Source organism: Anolis sagrei, chromosome X (assembly GCF_037176765.1).
Source record: "Anolis sagrei isolate rAnoSag1 chromosome X, rAnoSag1.mat, whole genome shotgun sequence".
Lineage (NCBI taxonomy): Eukaryota > Metazoa > Chordata > Lepidosauria > Squamata > Dactyloidae > Anolis > Anolis sagrei.
In genome coordinates this window covers 59016310-59038587 of record NC_090034.1, presented here as the reverse complement: position 1 = coordinate 59038587, position 22278 = coordinate 59016310, and the positions used below count along the sequence as shown (strand labels likewise).

The 22278-nt window shown below is 44.8% G+C and overlaps 1 protein-coding gene across 4 annotated transcripts in view; it reads right to left on the bottom strand.

Moving 5' to 3' along the window:
* MAST3 (microtubule associated serine/threonine kinase 3) overlaps positions 1-22278 on the bottom strand; it is a 99247-nt gene that overhangs the window by 17418 nt on the left and 59551 nt on the right. For all 4 annotated transcript variants that reach the window (XM_060785745.2, XM_067473554.1, XM_067473555.1 and 1 more), the window contains 12 exons: positions 20495-20596; positions 20052-20184; positions 19195-19256; positions 17019-17098; positions 15190-15398; positions 10775-10913; positions 10212-10344; positions 7020-7185; positions 4863-4964; positions 2763-2885; positions 499-608; positions 187-353 (listed from right to left, as the gene is read on the bottom strand). In XM_060785745.2, the coding sequence (XP_060641728.2) occupies positions 187-353; positions 499-608; positions 2763-2885; positions 4863-4964; positions 7020-7185; positions 10212-10344; positions 10775-10913; positions 15190-15398; positions 17019-17098; positions 19195-19256; positions 20052-20184; positions 20495-20596 (1526 nt within the window). The remainder of the gene's footprint in view (positions 1-186; positions 354-498; positions 609-2762; positions 2886-4862; positions 4965-7019; positions 7186-10211; positions 10345-10774; positions 10914-15189; positions 15399-17018; positions 17099-19194; positions 19257-20051; positions 20185-20494; positions 20597-22278) is intronic.

The following is a 22278-nucleotide window of genomic DNA, read 5'->3' as shown; positions in this document are numbered from 1 at the left end:
CCTGGAAACTGATGTCCTCACTGTGAAAGAACATGCGGATCAAGAATAAGGCTCCACAGCTACCTACGTATCCACTGCCAAAACACTACACTTGGAAGGCCATCATCCTCAGGCTACGAGGGATCACCTAGGGAAGGGAAGGTATGTGTAATAGGACAGAGAGGAATAGTTCTGGCCTGGACTGACCTGGTCTCGGTGGCCGAGCGGCGGCTCTTCTCCTCGTCACCGGAGCCGCGATCCCATCGCTCGGCCTGGTCTTCCTTGTCGTCCGCTCGACCCTGATCCCCCGAGGAGGAAGAGGAGGAGACGTTGAGTGCCGGAGGGTTGGCCAGGTATTCGGAGCTGCTGTACACCTGGGCAGAGAGAGAGGAGAATCCAATGAATCCTTGCTACGAGCTGGGGCGAGTTGGACTGGATGACTCCTGGCGGAACTACTTTGGGGCCTCAACCGAGCACAGGTTCCCCCCTAAGGGCAGTGGGAGCACCACTCCTGCAAACCTTGCTGAAGCGGTGAGAACACGAAGAGAACTGCCGGATCTCCACGCAAGACTCCTCGTCGTTGGTCTCCTCGTCCTCGGAGCCCAGGTGGCGGTAGCGTTCCGAGCGGGCTGTACATAAGGGAGAACAAGGACTTTGCTTACAAGGTAGCCCTCGAAAGCAAAGAATCCAGAAACGGTGACATTGAAATTCTCCTCTCTCCTGCAGTCACAAGCAGCTGTATGCAAACATCCATCCCTTTTTACTGCATTCCTGTGCTACTCTTTCCCTCCCTGGGTTAATCACACTGGACTAAAGTTTCGGCCCAAAGCCTTGGACGGATCAAATACTTTATTTTACGTTCCACTGTATTTACAAGTTACTCAGATAGCCGCAGTAGAAGATCGATGGTGAAAGAGTTTGAGTGATCGCATGGCCTCAGCTTATAACAGAATCATTATCTACAGTTAACACCCCTGGGCATGATGCTCTCTTGACTGGAAGGTGCCTTAGTGTGGCCTGTCTGGGCACTCTCTCAAGCACCATCTTAACCAGGGGTTCTCAAACTAAGGCCCGCGGGCCGAATGCGGCCCTCCAAGGCCACTTACTCGGCCCCTGGTCTAAACAACTTCAAGTTACACAACAACAACAACAACAACAACAGTCTGAATTAACTTGACTATCTGATCGGCCAGAAGCAGGCCTACCATTCCCATTGAAATACTGTTAAGTTTGTGTGGGTTAAAATTATTTATTTACATTTATTTATTTACATTATTTCTATCCCGCCCATTTCAGCCCGACGGCGACTCAGAGCGGTATACACAGTCAGCACAATTCGATGCCGAAACAAATTACATACATTGATAAAGCAAAAACATCAAGTTCAATTAAACATAAACGACAGTGCATAATAAACAATTTAAAAAGAAATGTCCTCTCGTTCAAATCTTCATCCGTTACATTGTCTTGGCCGTTCCTGGGTCAATTTCCAACTCTAGTTTGTCTGTTTACTCCGGGGTTCCGAATGCTTGCTCGAAGAGCCAAGTTTTTACTGTTTTTCGGAAAGTCAGAAGGGAGGGGGCTGATCTAATATCCCTAGGGAGGGAGTTCCACAGCCTGGGGGCCACCACAGAGAAGGCCCCGCCAGATATGCCTGCAAAGCAGGCGGGATCGAGAGCAGGGCCTCCCCAGACAATCTTAAGTTCCTGGGGGGTTCGTAGGGAGAGATGCGTTCAGATAGATAGAACCGTTTGTTCATCATTTTAAATACTGTTTTTTGCAGTACAAATAATGTATCTGCAGTGTGCATAGGAATTTGTTCATGTGTTTCTCAAAATATAGTCCGGCCCCCCAACAGTCTGAGGGACAGTGAACCGGCCCTCTGCTTTAAAAGTTTGAGGACCCCTGATCGTAACCCTTTGATGACCTCTTTCTTCTAGTAACACATGCCTTGAGGATGATTATTAAAATGCAAATAATAATAATAATAATAATAATAATAATAATAATAATCTTTATTTGTACCCCGCTACCATCTCCCCAAGGGACTCTATGCGGCTTACATGAGGCCAAGCCCAAAGTACATCAAACAAAACATCAATAAACACAACATCAATAAACAATCAATAAAATACAAATCATATAAATCACATAAACAAAAAACAATCAAAAGTGACATAAACAATTTTAAAAATGGCCGGGCCAAATGTAATAGATTAAAATTGGAAATAAGCTGACGTGAACAAGGTAAAATATAACTAGGATCGGATATTTCGGAGAGAAATGAGGGAGCACAGTCCATCCTAATCAGTATTAAAGTGCATTGTGAGGACATATTGCTGAGAGTCCTCCTCAGCAATATAACTCCACTATTCCATTAACATCCTCAACAACAATGGCTTCAAACTACAGGAAAGCAGATTCCACCTGAACATGAGGAAGAACTTCCTAACGGTGAGAGCTGTTCAGCAGTGGAACTCTCTGTCCCGGTGTGTGGTGGAGGCTCCTTCTTTGGAGCGTTTTAAACAGAGGCTGGGTTGGCCATCTGTTGGGGATGCTTCGAATGTGTTTTTCCTGCTTCTTGGCAGAATGGGGTTGGGCTGGATGACCCACGAGTCTCCTCCAACTCTAGGATTCTAACACTCCTGCGAGACGGACCAGGCTGAGAGGGAACACTAATTGGTTTCACGACTTGTGCGGGACTTGAACCCGACTCTCCCAATTTCCCAGTGTTCCTTCTTCCCCCTTCCCAGGATCCTCTTTTGCGGATAAACCTTCCTTACTGTCAAAATAGCTGGTGTCGTCTTCGGCCTCCAGTTGCGGGATGAACTCGGCCTTTTGCCTCAGGAGGCCAGTCCAGTCCAGGTTGCGGAAAAAGGGGTGCTGCTTGACCTCGTGGGCCCCTCCTGGTGAAATGGGGAGACGAGAAGGGCATTTAAAGGATTTAGACAGGATTGTTATGATGTCTTTTCTATTGCATTTAATACTCTGGTTTTCATGCATTCATTTTATTAATTTGTCATGTCAGAAGCAAGTTTAAGGTACCATTAAAATATGTTTAAAAACAAAAAAAAAGTTTTAAAACTGGTCATAATGCTAAATGTCCTTTGACCAGAAGATGGCCACTTGGAGTGCCTCTGGTGTAGCTGTGAGAAGGTCCTCCATTGCGCATGTCCTCCATTCTCTCGCTTCCACCACCATAACAAGTACGGCTGGTGGGGACGAGAGAGAGGGCCTTCTCAGTGGTGGCCCCCCGCCTCTGGAATGCCCTTCTAAGAGAATTAAGACAGGCCCCATCAATCTCCTCTTTTCGTAAGTGTTTGAAGACACAGGCCCCACTGATTTTTTTTCTTAACAGAAGGTACATCTTCTTCAGGACAGATTCAACTTCAGGACAGGTACATTTATTTATTTATTTACTTTATTTATATACCGCTTTTCTCAGCCCTCAGATGACTCAAAGCGGTGAACAACATCACGAGACAAGTACAGGGCAATTAAAAACAATTGTAACATAAATCATTAACATCCGTATAACAATCATTAGCGCCTCAACAGTAAAATCAGAATCCAGTCTCATCATCCATTATTCCGTATTCCTGTGTTCAATTACACTGTTTAATCAAATGCTTGTTCGAACAGCCAGGTCTTCACTTTCCTCCGAAACGCCAGCAGGGAGGGGGCCAATCTGATATCTGCAGGCAGGGCGTTCCACAGCCGAGGGGCCACCACTGAGAAGGCCCTGTCTCTCGTCCCCGCCAAGCGCGCCTGTGATGCAGGCGGGACAGAGAGCAGGGCCTCCCCAGATGATCTTAGTGTCCTAGCTGGTTCATAGGAGGAGATGCGTTCGGAGAGGTAAGTAGGGCCAGAACCGTTTAGGGCTTTATAGGCTAACGCCAGCACTTTGAATTCTGCCTGGTAGCAAACTGGCAGCCAGTGGATCTGGCGCAACAGAGGAGTTGTATGCTCCCTGAGTGCCGCTCCTGTTAGCAACCTGGCTGCCGAACGCTGGACCATTTGAAGCTTCCGAGCAGTCTTCAAAGGCAACCCCACGTAGAGAGCGTTGCAGTAGTCTATACGGGATGTAACCAGAGCGTAGTCTACCATGGCCAAGTCAGACTTCCCAAGGTACGGGCGCAGCTGGCACACAAGTTTTAACTGTGCGAATGCTCCCCTGGTCACCACTGAAACCTGGGGTTCCAGGCTCAGCGACGAGTCCAAGATCACACCCAAGCTGCCAGGCATGTAGCCGGGGGGGGGGGGGGGGGGGGGGCTTGAGGGGCTTCAGACCCCCCCCCAAAATTCTCATGGTGGTTCGTGAAAAGGCCTTACTGGTGCATTATTTAAACTTATGTTTATTCATATCATGATCTGATCACCATACTCAATATATTCCATATGCATGGGGGTATTGGGGTAATGATACAAAAGGTTTGCTAGGGTAGACCCTCTTTCACTCAGACTCAGACTCAGACTTTCACCCCGAAACTCAGGCCCCCCTGAAACCCCCCCCTGAAAAAAAACCTCACCACCCCCCCCCCCCCCCCCGAATCGAAATCTTATGTTTCCGCCATCTACTTCTCTGGCCCTGGACCTCAACAAAAAAGCTCCTGTTTTGTAGCAGATTTCCTATGAAGCCAGTGAAGTGGTTGTCCTTTGTGATATCATACTTTGTTTTTCTCAGGGGAAGGCAATGATTTACAGTATCATATGATGCTGACAAGTCATGTATTTATATGTTTGCCTTATATGTGCAAAACAGACCTACGGTTTGGCTTGACCTCATGGGCCTCTCCTGGTGAAATGGGGGCATGAGAAGGGCGGCAATGAGCCAAGAAGGACACTTCCCCTGCATCCAGACCCCCTTCCCACAGCCACTCTACCTGTGCCCAAGCGCTCCAGTGGGCAATGGCGGAGGAGTTGGGTGATCAAGTCCTGGGCATCCGGCGGGAGGGATTCATCCCCCTCAGGCCAAATGATTTCGTCTAGGGAAGCAAACAAGAGGAGAAAAACAAAACAAAGAGAGCACAATTAATGGAGAAATCAAACCCACTGAAAACCTGGCAATATATATATATATATTGTCTTCACTGCCCACATAAGAAAAGAAAAAAACACTAGAAGGTATTAACAATTGTAAGCATTACAATGGTTGAAAGTGGAGATGGTAACATTGCAAAAATGTTATAGATCCATAAGGTTATACTCCCTGCATCATTTCCATTTAAGAAGGGTAAACAAAATCTACTTTTTTGAGAAGAGAATTACCAATTTGCATGTTCAAAACATTAAGTTTTCATGCTGGTGGATGTCAGCTTCAACCTTCAACTGGACCAGAGAATTTACATGTCTGATTTTATAATGATAATGATAATAATAACAATTATGGTAATCATCATTATAATCATAATGATAACAATTATTACCATTATTAATAATAATATTATTCTCATTTGGCCCTCCGGTGGCGCAGCGGGTTAAATGGCTGAGTTGCTGAACTCGCCGACCAAAAGGTTGGCAATTCGAATCTGGGAAGGGGGGGTGAGTTCCCGCTGTTAGCCTACCTAGCAGTTTGAAAACATACAAATGTGACTCGATCAATCGGTACCGCTTCTGCAGGAAGGTAACGGCGCTCTGTGCAGTCATGCTCTTATTATCATCATTATGAAAGACAGGTAAATTCTCTGGTGAGATATAAAAGAATAGCAATAATAATTTTGTGTGATTGTTGTGAACTTGGCTCTTATTTTTAAAAAGGGATAATGATATTATTATTAATTGTTATCATTATTATTACAAAAGCAGACAGGTAAATTATCTGGTGAGATACACAGGAATAATCATCATTTGGTGTCATTTGAACTTGGTTCGGACGTTTACATGGACATAGTGATAATACTACTACTACTACTAATAATAATTGTTATTATTAATAACAATTATGAATAATAATAATTTAAAGATCAAACTGCAAAGGCTCTGGCACAAGCCAGTCAAGGTGGCCCTGGTGGTGATTGGCACACTGGGTGCAGTGCCTAAAAACCTTGGCCTGCACTTAAACACAATCGGCGCTGACAAAATTACCACCTGCCAGCTGCAAAAGGCCACCTTACTGGGATCTGCACGCATTATTGGCCGATACATCACACAGTCCTGGACACTTGAGAAGTGTCCGACGTGTGATCCAATACAAAAGCCAGAAGAGTGGAGCCCCCAGTGGCGTAGTGGGTTAAACCCCTGTGCTGGCAGGACTGAAGGCCGAAAGGTCACAGATGAGCTCCCTCTGTCAGCTCCAGCTCTCCATGTGGTAAGAAGCCTCCCACAAGGGTGGTAAAACATCAAAAAAACTGGGCATTCCCTGGGCAACGTCCTTGCAGACGGCCAATTCTCTCACACCAGAAGCGACTTGCAGTTTCTCAAGTTGCTCCTGACACAACCAAAAAAAAAAAAAAAAAGCCAGCAGAGTGATCTTGTTTGCTGTGGACTCATCTTGTTGTGTTTCAAATAATAATTGTTATTATTTCTATCATTATAAAAGATGGGTAAATTCTAAAAATAATAATTTTGTGTGATTGATGTAAACTTGGCTTGGACTTTGGAATGGACATAAAGATAATACTACTACTAATAATAATTGTTATTGTTATTATTATCATTATAAAAGACAGGTACATTTTCTGGAGAGATAGAAAGAAAGAATAATATTGTGTGATGTGAACTTGGCTTGGACTTTTAAATGGACATGATATTATTATTATTATTATTATTAATAATAATAATAATAATAGGCAAGGCTCCCTTTTTAAAATGAGGGATGCCCTCGATGTGGTGTCCTCCCTCCTGCCATCGTTCACACCTGCCACTTGTTCAGGAAGACTCTTTTGTTTCCAGATTTCCTGAAGAGCTTTTTTGTTTAGATGCTGAGTGGACAGCACAATGCCTGGGAACAGTGTTGACCCCACAGCCCTTCCTCACTCTCAACATCCAGTGGGAATAGCGTTGACTCTCTTTCCTTTCCCGCAAACCAGAGGCCAGCTTACCACTGATGACCTGCCCAAAGAGCTCCTCTGGTGTGTCGCCAAAGAAGGGGACGCATCCCACCAGGAACTCGTAGAGGATAATGCCCATCGCCCACCAGTCCACCGGCTTGCCGTAGCCCTGGATCAGGATCACCTCTGGAGCAATGTATTCAGGGGTCCCACAGACCTGAAACAGAGAGGAAAGGAGAGCCTTCAGGAGTTTGGTCCGCTCCTGGAACTCCCCTATTCTCTGGGGGTCCCTAAGGGACACTAACGTGTCGTGGGAGTTGCTGGTACGTGATGTGATTTATAGTTTCCAAATCATGACCTCCCTGAACCGCCCCGAAGCAAGCAAAATACAGCAACAAAATGCTTCAGCCTGTCTATCAGCAGAGTCCAACCGCCAGCATCTGACCTTATCTACACACTATATTAGTTGAAAGCATCCCCAGCACAGTCAACTGCAATATCAGAGATTAGTTTTGCCTGGATTTTCTGTGCTGCCAGGGCAAAAAGAGACACATTTTGAGTAACCACGGGGTTAGTGTCAGCCAAGAGATAGAAAATCTTTTCGGGCACAGTGTTAGTCTGAAGGAGGTGGAGAATAAACCCCAGGATTTTGGTTCTTGGTTCAGAGTACAGAGGACAGAAAAGCAAATAGTGAGGCAGATCCTCAATTTCTGGGGCCCCGCAAACACATAAACGAAGAGCCAGAGGGGTGCCCGTATATCTGCCATCAATCACTGCTGTGGGCATACTTTGAAAACTAAGGGTTGTGAAGGCTTGTCTAAGTTTTGGAAATGTGAGCCTAGTCCGGTAGATAGCCCTATCATGGTCAAGTTTGTACAGTCTAAACCAGTGGGAGAATTTTGAGTTATTAATGGCCTGCCTATCATGGTGGGCACAATTATTAAAAATATATTCATGGAGCTTCTCCCTTGAGTTCAAGATAGAAGGCTTATCAGACAGAGTGGGGTGTAATTCCAGCAGCTTCTGGTATCTAGTGTTCCAGACTTTGCATTTTACTAGCTGTTCAAAACATCCCTTGGGAAGAACCCGAACTGAGGAGTCTTTTACATTTCTCCAATAATTAAATAGGGTAAAATGAACACGTGATCAAATGGAGGGGAGACCAACCTCCGCCCGGACCAAGGCTGCCGGGGTGCCCGGTGGGAGTCTCAGTAGTTTCTTAAGAAATGTATTCTGGAGAACCTCCAGTTTTGCTATCTGAGACTCATCCCATCCCCAGACAGCAGCACCATACAAAATCTGGGCTATAACTTTACTCTGAAATATTTTAAGGGCTGGGACAACTAGATGACCCCCTGTGGTGTTGTAGAATCTGAGTATTGCTCCAGCAGATTTCAAAGCTACTGCTTTAGTGTGTTCTATATGGGGTTTCCAGGATAGTCTTTCCGTGAAATGGATTCCAAGGTACTTAAATTCCTGACATTGTACTATTTGGTGACCCCTGATGGACCATCTGTGTTGGGAGTGTCTTCTTCCAAACACCATTACCTTTGTTTTATTATAGTTGATGTTCAGCTTTTCTTTATAACAATATGCACCAAGCTTAGAGAGCAGTCTTCTCAGGCCAATTTGGGTAAGTGAAATTAGAACCATGTCATGCAATTATTTATTTATTTATTTATTTATTTATTTACTTTGCTTATATACCGCTGTATCTCAAGCCCGAAGGCGACTCACAGCGGTTCACAAACAGTAAAAACAGTAGAAACAGCAGTGGTTCCATGCAACATATAACAATTGACTTAACACATTATCCATAAATTACCAATAAGCAATTACAATGCACAATTATTACGAAAAACAACCGTACCCAATCTTCTCATCATCCAAGCGTAGTCCAGGTTCGTCGTCCATTGTTCCATTCCTATATTCCATTACCAGATTGCACTAAATTACTCAAACGCCTGCACAAACATCCAGGTCTTCACCTTTTTGCGGAATACCATTAGAGATGGTGCTAGTCTAATGTCCGTAGGAAGGGCGTTCCACAGCCGAGGAGCCACCACCGAGAAGGCCCTATCTCTCGTCCCCGCCAGCCGAGCTTGAGAAGCAGGCGGGATCGAGAGCAGGGTCTCCCCAGAAGATCTCAAAGTCCTGGTGGGTTCATAGGCAGAGATGCGGTCAGATAGGTAGCTTGGGCTGGAACCGTTTAGGGCTTTAAAGGCCAACGCCAGCACTTTGAATTCAGCCCGGTAGCAGATCGGTAGCCAGTGGAGTTGGCGCAACAGGGGGGTTGTATGCTCCCTGCGCTCCGCTCCTGTTAAAATCATGGCTGCCGAGCGTTGGACTAGTTGGAGCTTATGATGTATAGACTAGGTGTGAGTCTATACATCATGTAGTACTTTAAAGGTGCATCTTGCCATCGATATATGTAGCATTTTAATGATTTATAGGATTTTATTGTGTATTTTATATTGTATTTAATAATCTGGTGTTCATGTATTTATCTATTTGACTTGCCTTGTATGTGAAAGACCTATGGTCTAAGCATCGAATAAACTACTACACTATATTAAACTCAAGGATTCAGGTTTTCATCCACCATTGCAATATATACAAAATGTACAAATAGGCTGCACAGATCCACTTTCAGGCTTGTTCTCAGTCACATACAGAATAGACAGATACTCACACAGAGTCACACAGGAGAGAGGAAGATGGATTCTTTCATCCCTCTTTTATAGTCACCTGCTGACTGGTCAGCAGTAAGGAACACTGGCTGATGCAACCACTTTGTGATAACCTTCATATGGTAATGACTCAGCCATTACCACACTCCCATCATGACATTCACAGTCACTATCCAGGCGCTATCAATATTCCACATGTTCATCACAGCATTTTTTTCATGATTAGAAATGCTGTGCCATTTCTAGCTAACATAGCAGACCTCCAATCAGAGGCGGCCCTAGGTAATTTTCAACGGCGCCCCCCCCCCCAACCAATCACTGATATATATTTTCTGTTCGTCGTGGGAGTTCTGTGTACCATATTTGGTTCAATTCCATCACTGGTGGAGTTCAGAATGCTCTTTGATTGTAGGTGAACTATACATCCCATTAACTACAACTTGCATATGTCAAGGTCTATTTTCCCCCTAGAGTGCCCCTGGGCAAAATCAACTATACTGCAAATGCTTACTTTGCGTAATGGGTTGAACCGCCCCTGCCTCCAATCCAGTACCTGTTTATCCACAAACTCCCGAGTATCTTTCTCGATGTGGCCCTCGTAGAGGTTGGTGGTCAGGTTCATCAAGCCGATCTTGGAGAGGCCAAAGTCGGTGAGCTTGATGTGGCCCATGGAGGTGATCAGCAAACTGAGCAGAAAGGGGAGAAAAGAGGCTTAAGAGAAGGCCTTCACCAGGGTTCACCCCAAAAGGGTGGGCAGTGCGCCATTTTGGCACCAAGACAAATGGGCAATGTAGTAGCTTTGATATAGGGTATTCTGTTGGCATGGCTGGTAACCAACTCTACAGCAGTGGTTCTCAATCTGTGGGTCCCCAGATGCTTTGGCCTTCAACTCCCAGAAATCCTAATAGCTGGTAAACTGGCTGGGATTTCTGGGAGTTGTAGGCCAAAACACGTGGGGACCCACAGGTTGAGAACCACTGCTCTATGAGAATATATACACACCGCAGGAGCAAACTAATGGGAGAGAGGAAATATTCAAGGGAAAACCCCAGATAGTGGCCATCCCTTTCTGGAGTTTGCTCCCCACCGCCCCTCTCCTCCCTAAATCGCCCATACTTGTCTGGCTTGAGGTCCCGATGGACGATGCCATAGTTGTGGAGGTATTCCAGGGCCAGGACTGTCTCCGCAAAATACATCCGGGCCATGTCCACCGGCAGTGGGCCCATGTTCTTCAGCAGGGTGGCACAGTCCCCACCTGTGGAGGGGCAAAAAGGGTTAGCGGGATCAGAGCTAGTCTCCTGATGTCCACAAGTTGGTGTCAAGGCTTGTGATGAAGATGAAGGCTGCTTCACCCAGCATAGGAATGAATTGTTAATTCATAGGCCATGACATCACATAATATACAACCTTTAAAAGTACAATACAATAAGTACAAAAAGCACTTTCCAATATAAATATTTAATAAATAATGTATTTAATAATAAATTAATATAAATAATAATTTAATATAAATATTAAAACAATATAAATATTAAAACTGGCTCTTTAAAATCATAGTAACAGTGACATGATAACAATAACAAATGTCTGATTTGTATCATCCTAAGCTATCTCCATTTCCATTTCTAGCCTACGAGTCTGGGGCAAGCAGACAGCAGCAGTCTGGCCCAGGGATCTACCCCTGAGGAGGAGGACGGAGCCTCAAGGAAATAGGGACACCGAGTTAGGACAGGATCAGGAGTTTCAGGAAGGATTCCAGCTATCAAGGCTGCAATTAAGAACTGATGTCATCCAATGGAGGAGATCGAATTGGTTGGCTCAGAGGTGGGCCAACGGGTGAGAACACTTGAGGAAAGTGGCATAATAGCTGGAGGTTGGGGATGGTAGTTGCTGGGAGCAACGTTGTGGAATTGTTAGAGTCCGAATCTCTGTTGGTGAACTCTGTGACTGGACCTTGACTTTGGAGTCTGGCCTAGGTCTTGATTGGTGAGATTGCTTGGTTTTGAACCTTGGAAAGAGCTCTGGATTATTTGTATGCTGTGCCCTTGTTGGACTGCTTGCTGAGTATGACTCTGGGCTGCCTTTGACTACAAGACTGGTTACATCCAGACTGGACTACTGCAATGCGCTCTACGTTGGGCTGCCCTTGAAGACGGCCCGAAAGTTTCAACTGGTACAATGGGCAGCAGCCAGGCTCCTTATTGGAGCAAACTATAAGGAGCATGCAACACTCCTATTAAAACAACTTCATTGGCTCCCGATAAGTTGCCGAGCCAAATTCAAGGTGCAGGTTTGGGCCCCACCTATCTCCGTGATCGCATCTCCTTCTATGAACCAGCGCGAACTCTAAGATCTTCCGGGAGGAGAGACCACCTTCTCGTTGGTGGCTACAAGAATGGTTACATCCAGACTGGACTACTGCAATGTGCTCTACGTGGGGCTGCTCTTGAAGACAGCCTGGAAGTTTCAACTGGTACAACGGACAGCAGCCAGACTCTTTATTGGAGCACTATAGGGAGAATAGAACGCCCCTATTAAAACAGCTTCACTTGCTGCCGATAAGTTGCTGAGCCAAATTCAACGTGCAGGTCATGACCTATAAAGCCCTAAACGGTTCGGGCCCCGCCTATCTCCGTGATCGCATCTCCTTCTATGAACCAGCGCGAACTCTAAGATCTTCCGGGAAGGCCCTCCTTTTGCTCCCACCACTGTCACAAGTACGGTTATGGGGAGCATAAATTAGTATAAAACTGATTAAAAATAGAAGGAGCACAGGGCTAAATATCTTTCAAGCAAAAACCGGCAACAGATGTATGGATATTATTACAGACTTACAGATATTATTATAGGCATATAGATATTATTATTATAGACTAGATATTATAAGCATATAGGTATTATTATTATAGATATATAGATATCAAAGACAGGCAGATATTATAATTATAGACATATGGATATGGATATTATTATAGACCTATAGATATTATTATAGACACGTAGATATTATTGTTATAGACATATAGATATCATAGACATATATACTGCATATATTCGAATATAAGCCTAGTTTTTCAGTCCTTTTTTTATGCTGAAAAGGTCTCCCCCGGCTTATACTTGAGTCAAGGTTATTTATTATTTTACTTTGTTATTATTACATTTATTTTTTATTATTGTTGTTATTTTTACATTTATTATTTTACTCTATTTATTATTGTGATTGTTACATTTATTATTTTACTGTATTGTTATTACTTCATTTATTATTTTACTGTATTGTTATTATTTCATTTATTATTTTACTGTATTGTTATTATTTCATTTATTATTTTACTGTATTGTTATTATTACATTTATTATTTTACACTATTATTATTATTGTTATTAGTTTACTCTATTATTATTGGAAGGATATGTAAGCACATTTACATTGAAGAAGGTTAGAATAATGGTTTAATCAGAGTTGGCCAGTCTTATCTTAAATTACAGTTTTATGTAAATATTCAAATACATTTAACCTACTGATGACTAAATTAATATAATTTTATTGTTATCTATTTTTATTTTGAAATTTACCAGTAGCATCTGCATTTCCCACCCTCGGCTTATACTCGAGTCAATACGTTTTCCCAGTTTTTTGTGGTAAAATTAGGTGCCTCGGCTTATATTTGAGTCGGCTTATACTCGAGTATATACGGTATATATATATATATATATATATATATATATATATAGGAAACTTATAGATATTATGATAGATATATAGATATTATTGTAGATATATTATAGCCCAGGGTTGCTATAAAGTAAAAATGGATGGCCATCTTTCGGGAGTGTTTTGATTGTGCCTTCCTGGAGAGCCTTTCCTAACTCACAGAGCATGCATTTGTCCTTTCTTTGAATACTGGACTTCATTTATATAGATTACTAGCTGTGCCCTGCCACGCGTTGCTGTGGCCTATAGTAAGAATTTTCGAAGTAGAGGTAGATATCTGGACTATTATGAAAGAGAGGTACGTACCTATTACTTCCCCCCTTTTTCTTCCCCTTCCCCTTTTCCCCTTTCTCTCCTTTCTTCCTTCCCTATCTCTTTCTTTCATTCCTTCTTTTGCTCTTTGGTTTCATCCTTCCTTCTCTCTTTCTTTCCTTCCTTCCCTCCCCCTTTCTCTACTTCTTCCTTTGTCTCCTTTCTTCCCCCCCGTTTCCTTCCTTCTTTCACTTTTTTATTTCCTTTTCCCCTTTCTTCTTTCTTAACTTTTTTCCTGCATTTCCCTCCATTTTTCTTTCCTTTCTTCTTTCTCTTCTTCCTTCCTTCAGTACCTCTTGCTTTCCTTCCTTCTCTCCTTCCTTCCCTCCTTCCTTCTTTCCCTCCCTCCTTCTCTCTCTTTTTCCTTCACCCTTTCCCTCCTTCATTCCTTCCCTTTTTCCCTCCCTCCTTTCTTCTCTCCTTCCTTCCTGTCTGTTCTCCCCCAATACCATGGTAGAGTCCCTTCTAATTCTATTCTATGAGTCTATTTAATATGGTAATATATAGTAGTAACATTATATTATATAGTAGTATATATAACAATAATATGTATAATACAATATATATATGTATTATATAGTAATATATATATATATATATATATATATATATATATTGTTGTGTTAGAAGTCGCTCCTGTTGTGAGAGAATTGGCCGTCTGCAAGGACGTTGCCCAGGGGACGCCCGGATGATTTGATGTTTTTTATCATCTTTGTGGGAGGCTTCTCTCATGTCCCCGCATGAGGAGCTGGAGCTGATAGAGGGAGCTCATCTGCCTCTCCCCGGATTCGAACCTGCGACCTGTTCGTCTTCAATCCTGCTGTCACAGGGCTTTAACCCACTGTGCCACTGGGGGCTCCTATATATAATAGTAATATATAAAGTATTGTAATATATACACACACCCCAACCAGTGATCCAACATCCATCCATGTGTTTGTGTGCGTGTGCGCATGTGTCTACACTGCTATATAATCCAGTCCTAAGTGGATAATCTGGATTTTACATGGCAGTGTGGAAGGGGTGACTTTGGGTGCATCTAAACTGTAGATTTAATAAAGGAGCATGAAGCTGGTGAGGGGAGGAGAAAAAGGAAGGAAAGAAAGGGAGGGAGAAAAGGAAGGGAGGAAGGAGGGAAGGGAAGGAGGGGAAGAAGAAAGGAAGGAGAAGGAAGGGAAGAAGAGAAAGGGAGGAAGGGAAGGAAGGAAGGGGGAGGAGGGGCTTGGACTGGATGGCCTTTAGAGGAGTTTTATTGTCAAATTTGGGGTCATTTGGCCCCGCAGTTTTTTTGTTTTTAAGCCACTCATTATGCACAGAGCATTTATATATATATAGAAGATAAGACTTTGAATGGCTGCATTTACAGAGATTCTGTGTGCAGGTCTTTGAGAGTTGGGAAAACAATAAGCAGTTGGACACATGGGCAGCCAGAAAACCCAGTTTGGCTGGTTTTTGGGGCTCTTGAGGGAGCCCCGTAAAACAGACCGCCCCCCCTCAGCCTCACCTTCCACATACTCCATGACCATGCACAGGTGGCGCCGGGTCTCAAAGGAGCAGAACATGCTGACCACAAAGGGGTTTTCGGCGAAGGTGAGGATGTCCCGCTCCACAAAGACCTGCTGGATCTGGTTCCGCAGCACCAAGTTCTGCTTGTTGATCTTCTTGATGGCAAAGCGCTGACGAGTTTCCTTGTGCCGCACCAGGTAGACCGCCCTACGGGGAGAGTGCGGCATTGGGGTCTCAATTGGGCTGCAACAGCCTCCCAAAGCCAGATTTCCATCCCACCTGGGAAGCGTAGCCCACCCAAATAGACAACTGGGCCAACATACAGTATGTAGAAATTCAATATTCCTTTGTTCAACATATTCCTGTAAAATATAACCCAGGCTTTAGCATTGGAGAATGGTCATAATCCCAAGTTCCATTCTACACATGTTCCCTTATTCCTATATGCAGATGATGTTGTGCTGTTTTCCTTATCTAGTATCAGCTTTAAACGCTTAATTCATAGCTTTGCCAATTACTGCGAAATAAATAGACTGGAAATTAACTACCATATATTCCGGCGTATGAGACGACTGGGCATATAAGACAACCCCCAACTTTTCCAGTTAAAATATAGAGTTTGGGATATACTCGCCATATAAGACCACCCCTCTTCCAATGCACACCAAGTAACATTTAAAAAAAAATCAGATTTGAATTCAATATGGTAATTTTAATTCAAATACTGATGACATGCAGGTTCCTATGAGAGGGACATTGTACCTTACATTGTACTTTACAGTTGCTCTTCCTTGCTTAAATTTCATTTACACTCTGCGTCCTTTACATTATGCTGGCAATAAGTTAAAATAAACAGTTGCATTAAATAATTCTCATTTAAAACAATTAAAAAACCAGCTGAGGTAAAGTGTCACATCAGTTCCCTTTTGCCTTCTCTCAGGCTTCTCCTATTCACACAGCCTAAAACGGCATTGGCCTTTTCAGCTGCAGCATCACACTATTGGCTCATGGTCAACAAAGATTCCTTTCAAAGAATCCTAAAGTTGGGAGGGACCTCTAAAGGCCATTTAGTCCAACCCCCTTCGTTCTGCCTTCTTGCAGGGAAAGCACAATCAAAGCACTCTCAACAAATGGCTATCCAGCTTTAATATTATTATTATTATTATTATTATTATTATTATTATTATTATTAAGGATGGATGGCCATCTGTCAGGGGTGCTAGATTGTGCTTTCACTGTATGAAGCAAATTGAAGGGGGTTGGGGCAACAGAGCGTCTCGCCCACACCGCACTGCTCCCTTACAACATTATTATTATTATTATTATTATTATTATTATTATTATTCAGGCTAGATGGCCGTCTGTCAGGGGTGCTTTGATTGTGCTTTCCCTACATGGCAGAATGAAGGGGGTTTGACTAGATGGCAGAAAGGAGACCCTCCACTCCTCTGGTATATCTGGAAGACAAGATGACCCCCAACTTTTGAAAGGGTTTTCAAGGTTTTAAAAGTCATCTTGTAGCCCGGAATATACGGTATGCTAAATCCAAAACTCTCATTGTTGCCTAAAAGTGGAAGCCCGTGACTTGGCAGATCAGGGACCACAAAACTAAACAGGTCAAATACTTTCAATACCTTGGTATTCGTTGTAGATATAACCAAGAATTCAATGACTCGTCTGAAAATGCCACTGGTTCAAAGGTGCCTTAGGGGGGACTACCAAAATCCCCAATAGTAACATTGGCTAGGCCACCCATCAATTAATTGCAACTCCCCACATTTTCTGACCCAGGTTTTCTCTTGTGGGGAAGAAGAAAATGTGACTCACCCATAGGCCCCGTTGCTGATGAGCTTGATGGTTTCAAAGTCGGCCTCGCAGGGCTTCCTCCGAGAAACTAGAGTGCAAGACTGTGGGGGTTTTTTTGGAGGGGGGGGGGCAGAGAAAGAAGGAGAACACTGCGGTTTTAGATCTTCCTAGCTTTTCCATGCTACTGCCCAACAATCCTATCGACAGTAGACTTTTCAACCAGAACTATCACGCAACAAGCAGAAATCGTTATTGTAGTCACAAAGCTGTTTCATTCATATAGTCAAACTGTTGTAATGGTCTGATGTCCCCCGCCCCCTGTGACGCAGCGGGTTAAACCATTGAGCTGCTGAACTTGCTGACTGAAAGGTCGGCAATTCGAATCTGGGGAGCATGGTGAACTCTTGTTGTTAGCCTCAGCTTCTACCAACCTAGCAGTTTGAAAGCATGCAATTGTGAGTAGATGAATAGGTACCGCTTCTACGGGAATATCATAGCGCTCCATGCAGTCATGCTGGCCGCATGACCTTGGAGGCGTCTACAGACAACGCCGGCTCTTCGGCTTAGAAATGGAGATGAGCACCACCACCCAGAGTGGGACATGACTAGACTTAACACCAAGGGGAAACCTTTGTTTGTTATTTATTCATTCCCGACTCTTTGTGACCTCATGGACCAGCCCACACCAGAGTTCCCTGTCGGCCATGGTCACCCGCAGCTCCTTCACAGTTAACTCAGTCACTTCAAGTCTTATGGGAACACGGGAGAGAGCCTTTTCCGCTGTGGCCCCCTGACTTTGGAACTCATTGCCCGGGGAGATTAAGCAAGCCCTCTCCTTAGAAACCTTTAAGAAGGACCTCAAAACCTGGCTCTTCCGTTGTGCCTTTGGAGAGTAACCACACAACTAGACATTGCTGCTACTCCTCAACGTTTATTCCTACAGTACACTTTCCCACGCTTGTATGAAGGCTTGTTTCTACGCCCCCGTTTTTATGTGTTTTCCCTTACAAATAATCCACTCCATTCCTATGTCACCCTGAGTTTTTAGTATTTTATTCTGTACATGTGGCCTGTTTATTGTATTGTTGTTTTATGCCTTGGTTTTATTTTATTTTATTGTAATGTGTTGTTGGGCTTGGCCTCATGTAAGCTGCTCCGAGTCCCCGTTGGGGAGATGGTGGCGGGGTATAAATAAAGTTTATTATTATTTATTATTATTCAAGGATAGTATCTGTTCATCTTGTTCGTTGTCACCCTTCTTCCTTTTTCCTTCCATTTTCCCCAGCATCATTATATTCTCCAAGCTTTTCTGTCTTCTCATTAGGTAAAGGTAAAGGTTGTCCCCTGACATTAAATCCAGTCATGACTGAATCTAGGGTGTGGTGCTCATCTCAATTTCTAAGCCAAAGAGCCGGCGTTGTCCATAGACACCTCCAAGGTCATGTGGCCGGCATGACTGCATGGAGCGCTGTTACCTTTCCATCGGAGCGGTACCTATTGATCTACTCACATTTGCATGTTTTTGAACTGCTAGGTTGGCAGAAGCTAGGGCTGACAGCGGAAGCTCATGCCGCTCCCTGGAATCGAACCTGCGACCTTTCGATCAACAAGCTCAGCAGCTCAGTGCTTTAACCCACTGCGCCACCGGGGGCTCCGGTCTTCTCCGGTCTTCTCATTAAGTGGCCAAAATACTTCATCTTTGCCTCTAATATATTTCCCTCCAGTGAGCAGCCGGGCATAATTTCCTGGAGGATGGACTGGTTAGATCTTCTTGCAGTCCAACACACTTTCAGAATTTTTCTCCAACGCTGAAGCCTTTACCTTTACCTTTATCTTTACCTTTTATGTCAGCTTCCTCTTTCCTACCCCATTTGTCCCCATCCCCTGTTTGTCCCTTTGCTATGCAACTATACCAAGGATGTCATATTTGACATTGGCCCCAGCTGGCTGATGATGTAACACGGGATGTCGGTCTTGTTACATTACATTGTCTTTCTTTTGCCTTCATTAGCTTTTAATGACTGTATTTTAATATGGTATGATCAAGCAAGTGGTACAGTACGGGTCTGGGCTAATAGGAACTCTCAAGCAACCTGAAATAACCTGGCATCTACCAATCCTCATGGCGCCGGTTAACTAGGAGTCAACAATGCTCATATATTTCAAAACCATGACCTACAAAAGCATGGGTCCTCACCTCATCCTGCTGCTCTGACCCCGAAGGTGAGCCACAGTCCACTTGATCGAGACGAACAATTTCTGGGGAGGCAAGAAAAGGGTTGGTCAAGCAGATTGCTGGCCACTTTTTGCACTGACTTGTCCTGATCTGCAGTTTTCTAGAGAAGAAATTACCTCACAGACAGACTGGAAGGGCTTTATTTCTCAAACCATACAGTACGGTTACAAGCAAAGTTCCATCTGACAGCTGGTTTCCCTCTCAACTCATATCCCTCACTTTGCCTCTTCCCTTCACAGCCCCGTTTCCATGAAAACCCTCTCTCTTGCTTCAAGTGAGCTACAGGCCAAGGCATAGCCTACTTTCATGGTGCCCCACAACACCAGGAAAGGTGGTCATGACATATCTCCCCACCTAAAAAAAAAGGAGGTCCGGTTTGGCACCATCGCCCAAGACCCTAGAGTTGAAATAGACCCCAAAGAGAACCACCCAGTCCAGTTCCATGGGAAGTCTGGTCAAAGAGAGTGGGACTATGACTTCCCTTTATTATGGATTCCCTTTATTAAGGACCCCCTGATGGTGCAGTGGGTTGAACCCTTGTGCCGGCAGGACTGAAGACTGAAAGATCGGAAGTTCAAATACGGGGAGAGAGCAGATGAGCTCCCACTGTCAGCCTCGACTCCCCATGCAGGGACATGAGAGAAACCTCCCACAAGGACGGTAAAATATCAAAACATCCGGGCAATGTCCCCTGGGCAACGTCCTTGCAGACGGCCAATTCTCTCATACCAGAAGCGACTTGCAGGTTCTCAAGTCACTCCAGGGATAATGAAAAGCCTGAAATTACTTTTTATTATCCCTGTGCCTCATCAGCTTACCTTTCAGGGGGTCCTTTGCAAGCCCCAGCTGGCCGATGATGTAACGTGGGATGTCGGTCTTGATGCCTTGCCCAACTTTGGCCTGGCCTTCTGCGGCCTCCAAAAGGTGGTAGAACTCTTCTGGGTCAAACTCCTACGGACAAGCATTCAAGAAAGGAAACATGGCCGCCTCGGTTTAAACCCAGATCCGCCCCCCTCCCCTTGGATCATGGTAGCCACAGTCCAAAGCAGGAGCCTTTCTGGAATTTGGAGTCCAAAACAAATGAGAGGAATGCTGTATTAGAGCCGAGAAAGGCTCCCGGTTTGGACGGCAGTTGGCTGAGCAGATGATGGAAGCCCTAGACCAAAAGAGGAGCCTTTCTCAGCTCTAATGATCAGTCACTTCCCTCAATAGTGGTCCAGGGGGGCGGGGGGGGGGGAGACCAAGCCCACTGTCCCCTTACCAGGCACTCCAGCAGCCGCGCCGGGCGGGAGATGATAATCAGCAACTTGCGGACGAGCTGCTCCACGAAGCGTAGCTCCTCGCTCTCTGAACGCTCTTGTGCCTATAGAACGGGGACGAGAAAAGAAAGGGGGCAATTTGGAGAGTTTGTGGGGTCCTGAGTTTCCCTTGGGGGGGGGGGGGAATAAGAAGGGTCCTTTGGGGCTTCTCTGTGTGCATCTGCTCCCCTCCGAGACACAAAGGGGGATTTTTAATAGGGGTGTCTGAAACAGTGAAAATCCGTTCTGTTTTCGTTTTGGATTTTGGGTGCCCCCTCTTCTGTTTTTCAGGAAGATTCTTGGAGATTAGTTCAGAGTCATAATTTGGGATTTGGAGTTCCATTTCAAGAAGAATCTTCCCGAAAACAGAACCAAAATTTGAAATGAAAACAGAACAGTTTTCTGCTGTTTTGTACATCCCTTATTTTTAATCCTCCAAAGGTGTGACTTAGTTTGCTCTGTCTCAAGGGGGGACTGTGTTGTCAGAGGGGTTTCAGTCTCTCTCCCTGGAAAAGCTATGTATCCCATCCCTCGACCCCAAGAGAGCCCCCCTATAACCCATGCCCACCCCCTCACCCCATAACCCATGTGGCACGTGGTTTGGCATCCACTCTCCTCTGAGGTGGAGAGGGATATTTTTATCTGTCCAAAAGCATAATCCATTTGCTCCATCTCTAGGGGGGATTGTGTTGGCGGAGGGGTTTCTCTCTCTCTCTCTCCCTGGAAGAGAGCAGTGGTCCCATCCCTTGACCCCAAGCGGGCCTTTCTATAACTCATGTGCCACCTACTGAGCTTGGGGAGACAATTTGGGATGTGCAGGGGGAGCTTACTCACATCCCACAGCACCTTAAAGTGTGACCGTTTTACTCCATCTCAAGGGGGGAATTGCGTTGGTAAAGAGGTCTCTCTCTCTCTCTCCTAGTGTGTCCCATCCCTTGGCCCCAAGAGCCCCCCCTCCCCATAACCCATGCCAACCTCCCTATAACCCATGGGCCACATGGTCCAGCATCTGCTACCCTCCAAGGCAGAGGGGCATTTTTAACCATGCGAAAGTGTGACCCGTTCATTCCGTCTCAAGGGAGGAATAGTGTTAGCGAATGGGTCTCTCCCTGGAAAAACAGTGTGTACTATCTGCCAGCCTCAAGAGAGCCCCCTATAACCCATGCCCACCTCCTATAACCTATGCACCACATGGTCCGGCATCCGCTCCCCCCTAGGCAGAGGGGTATTTTTAAAAGGGGAATGCAAAACAGCAGAAATCCACTCTGGATCCCCCTATAACCCATTCCCACCCCTATAACTGGAGCCCTCGGTGGCGTAGTGCGTCAAACCCTTATGCCGGCAGGACTGAAGATTGACAGGTCAGAGATTCGAATATGGGGAGAGCGCAGATGAGCTCCCTCTGTCAGCTCCAGCTCCCTGTGCAGGGACATTAGAGAAGCCTCCCACAAGGATGATAAAACATCAAAACATCCAGGCAATGTCCCCTGGGCAACATCCTTGCAGACGGCCAATTCTCTCACACCAGAAGCAACTTGCCGTTTCTCAAGTTGCTCCTGACACGAAAAAAACAAAAACCTATAACCCATTCCTACCTTTCTGTAATCTATTCCTACCCCCTGTAACCCATGCTCCACGTAGTCCAGCATTCGCTTCCCTCTGAAGTGGACAGGAGTATTTTTAACCCTCTGAAAGTGTGACCTTTTGGCTCCATCTCAAGCGGGGACTGTGTCGTCGGAGAGGTCTC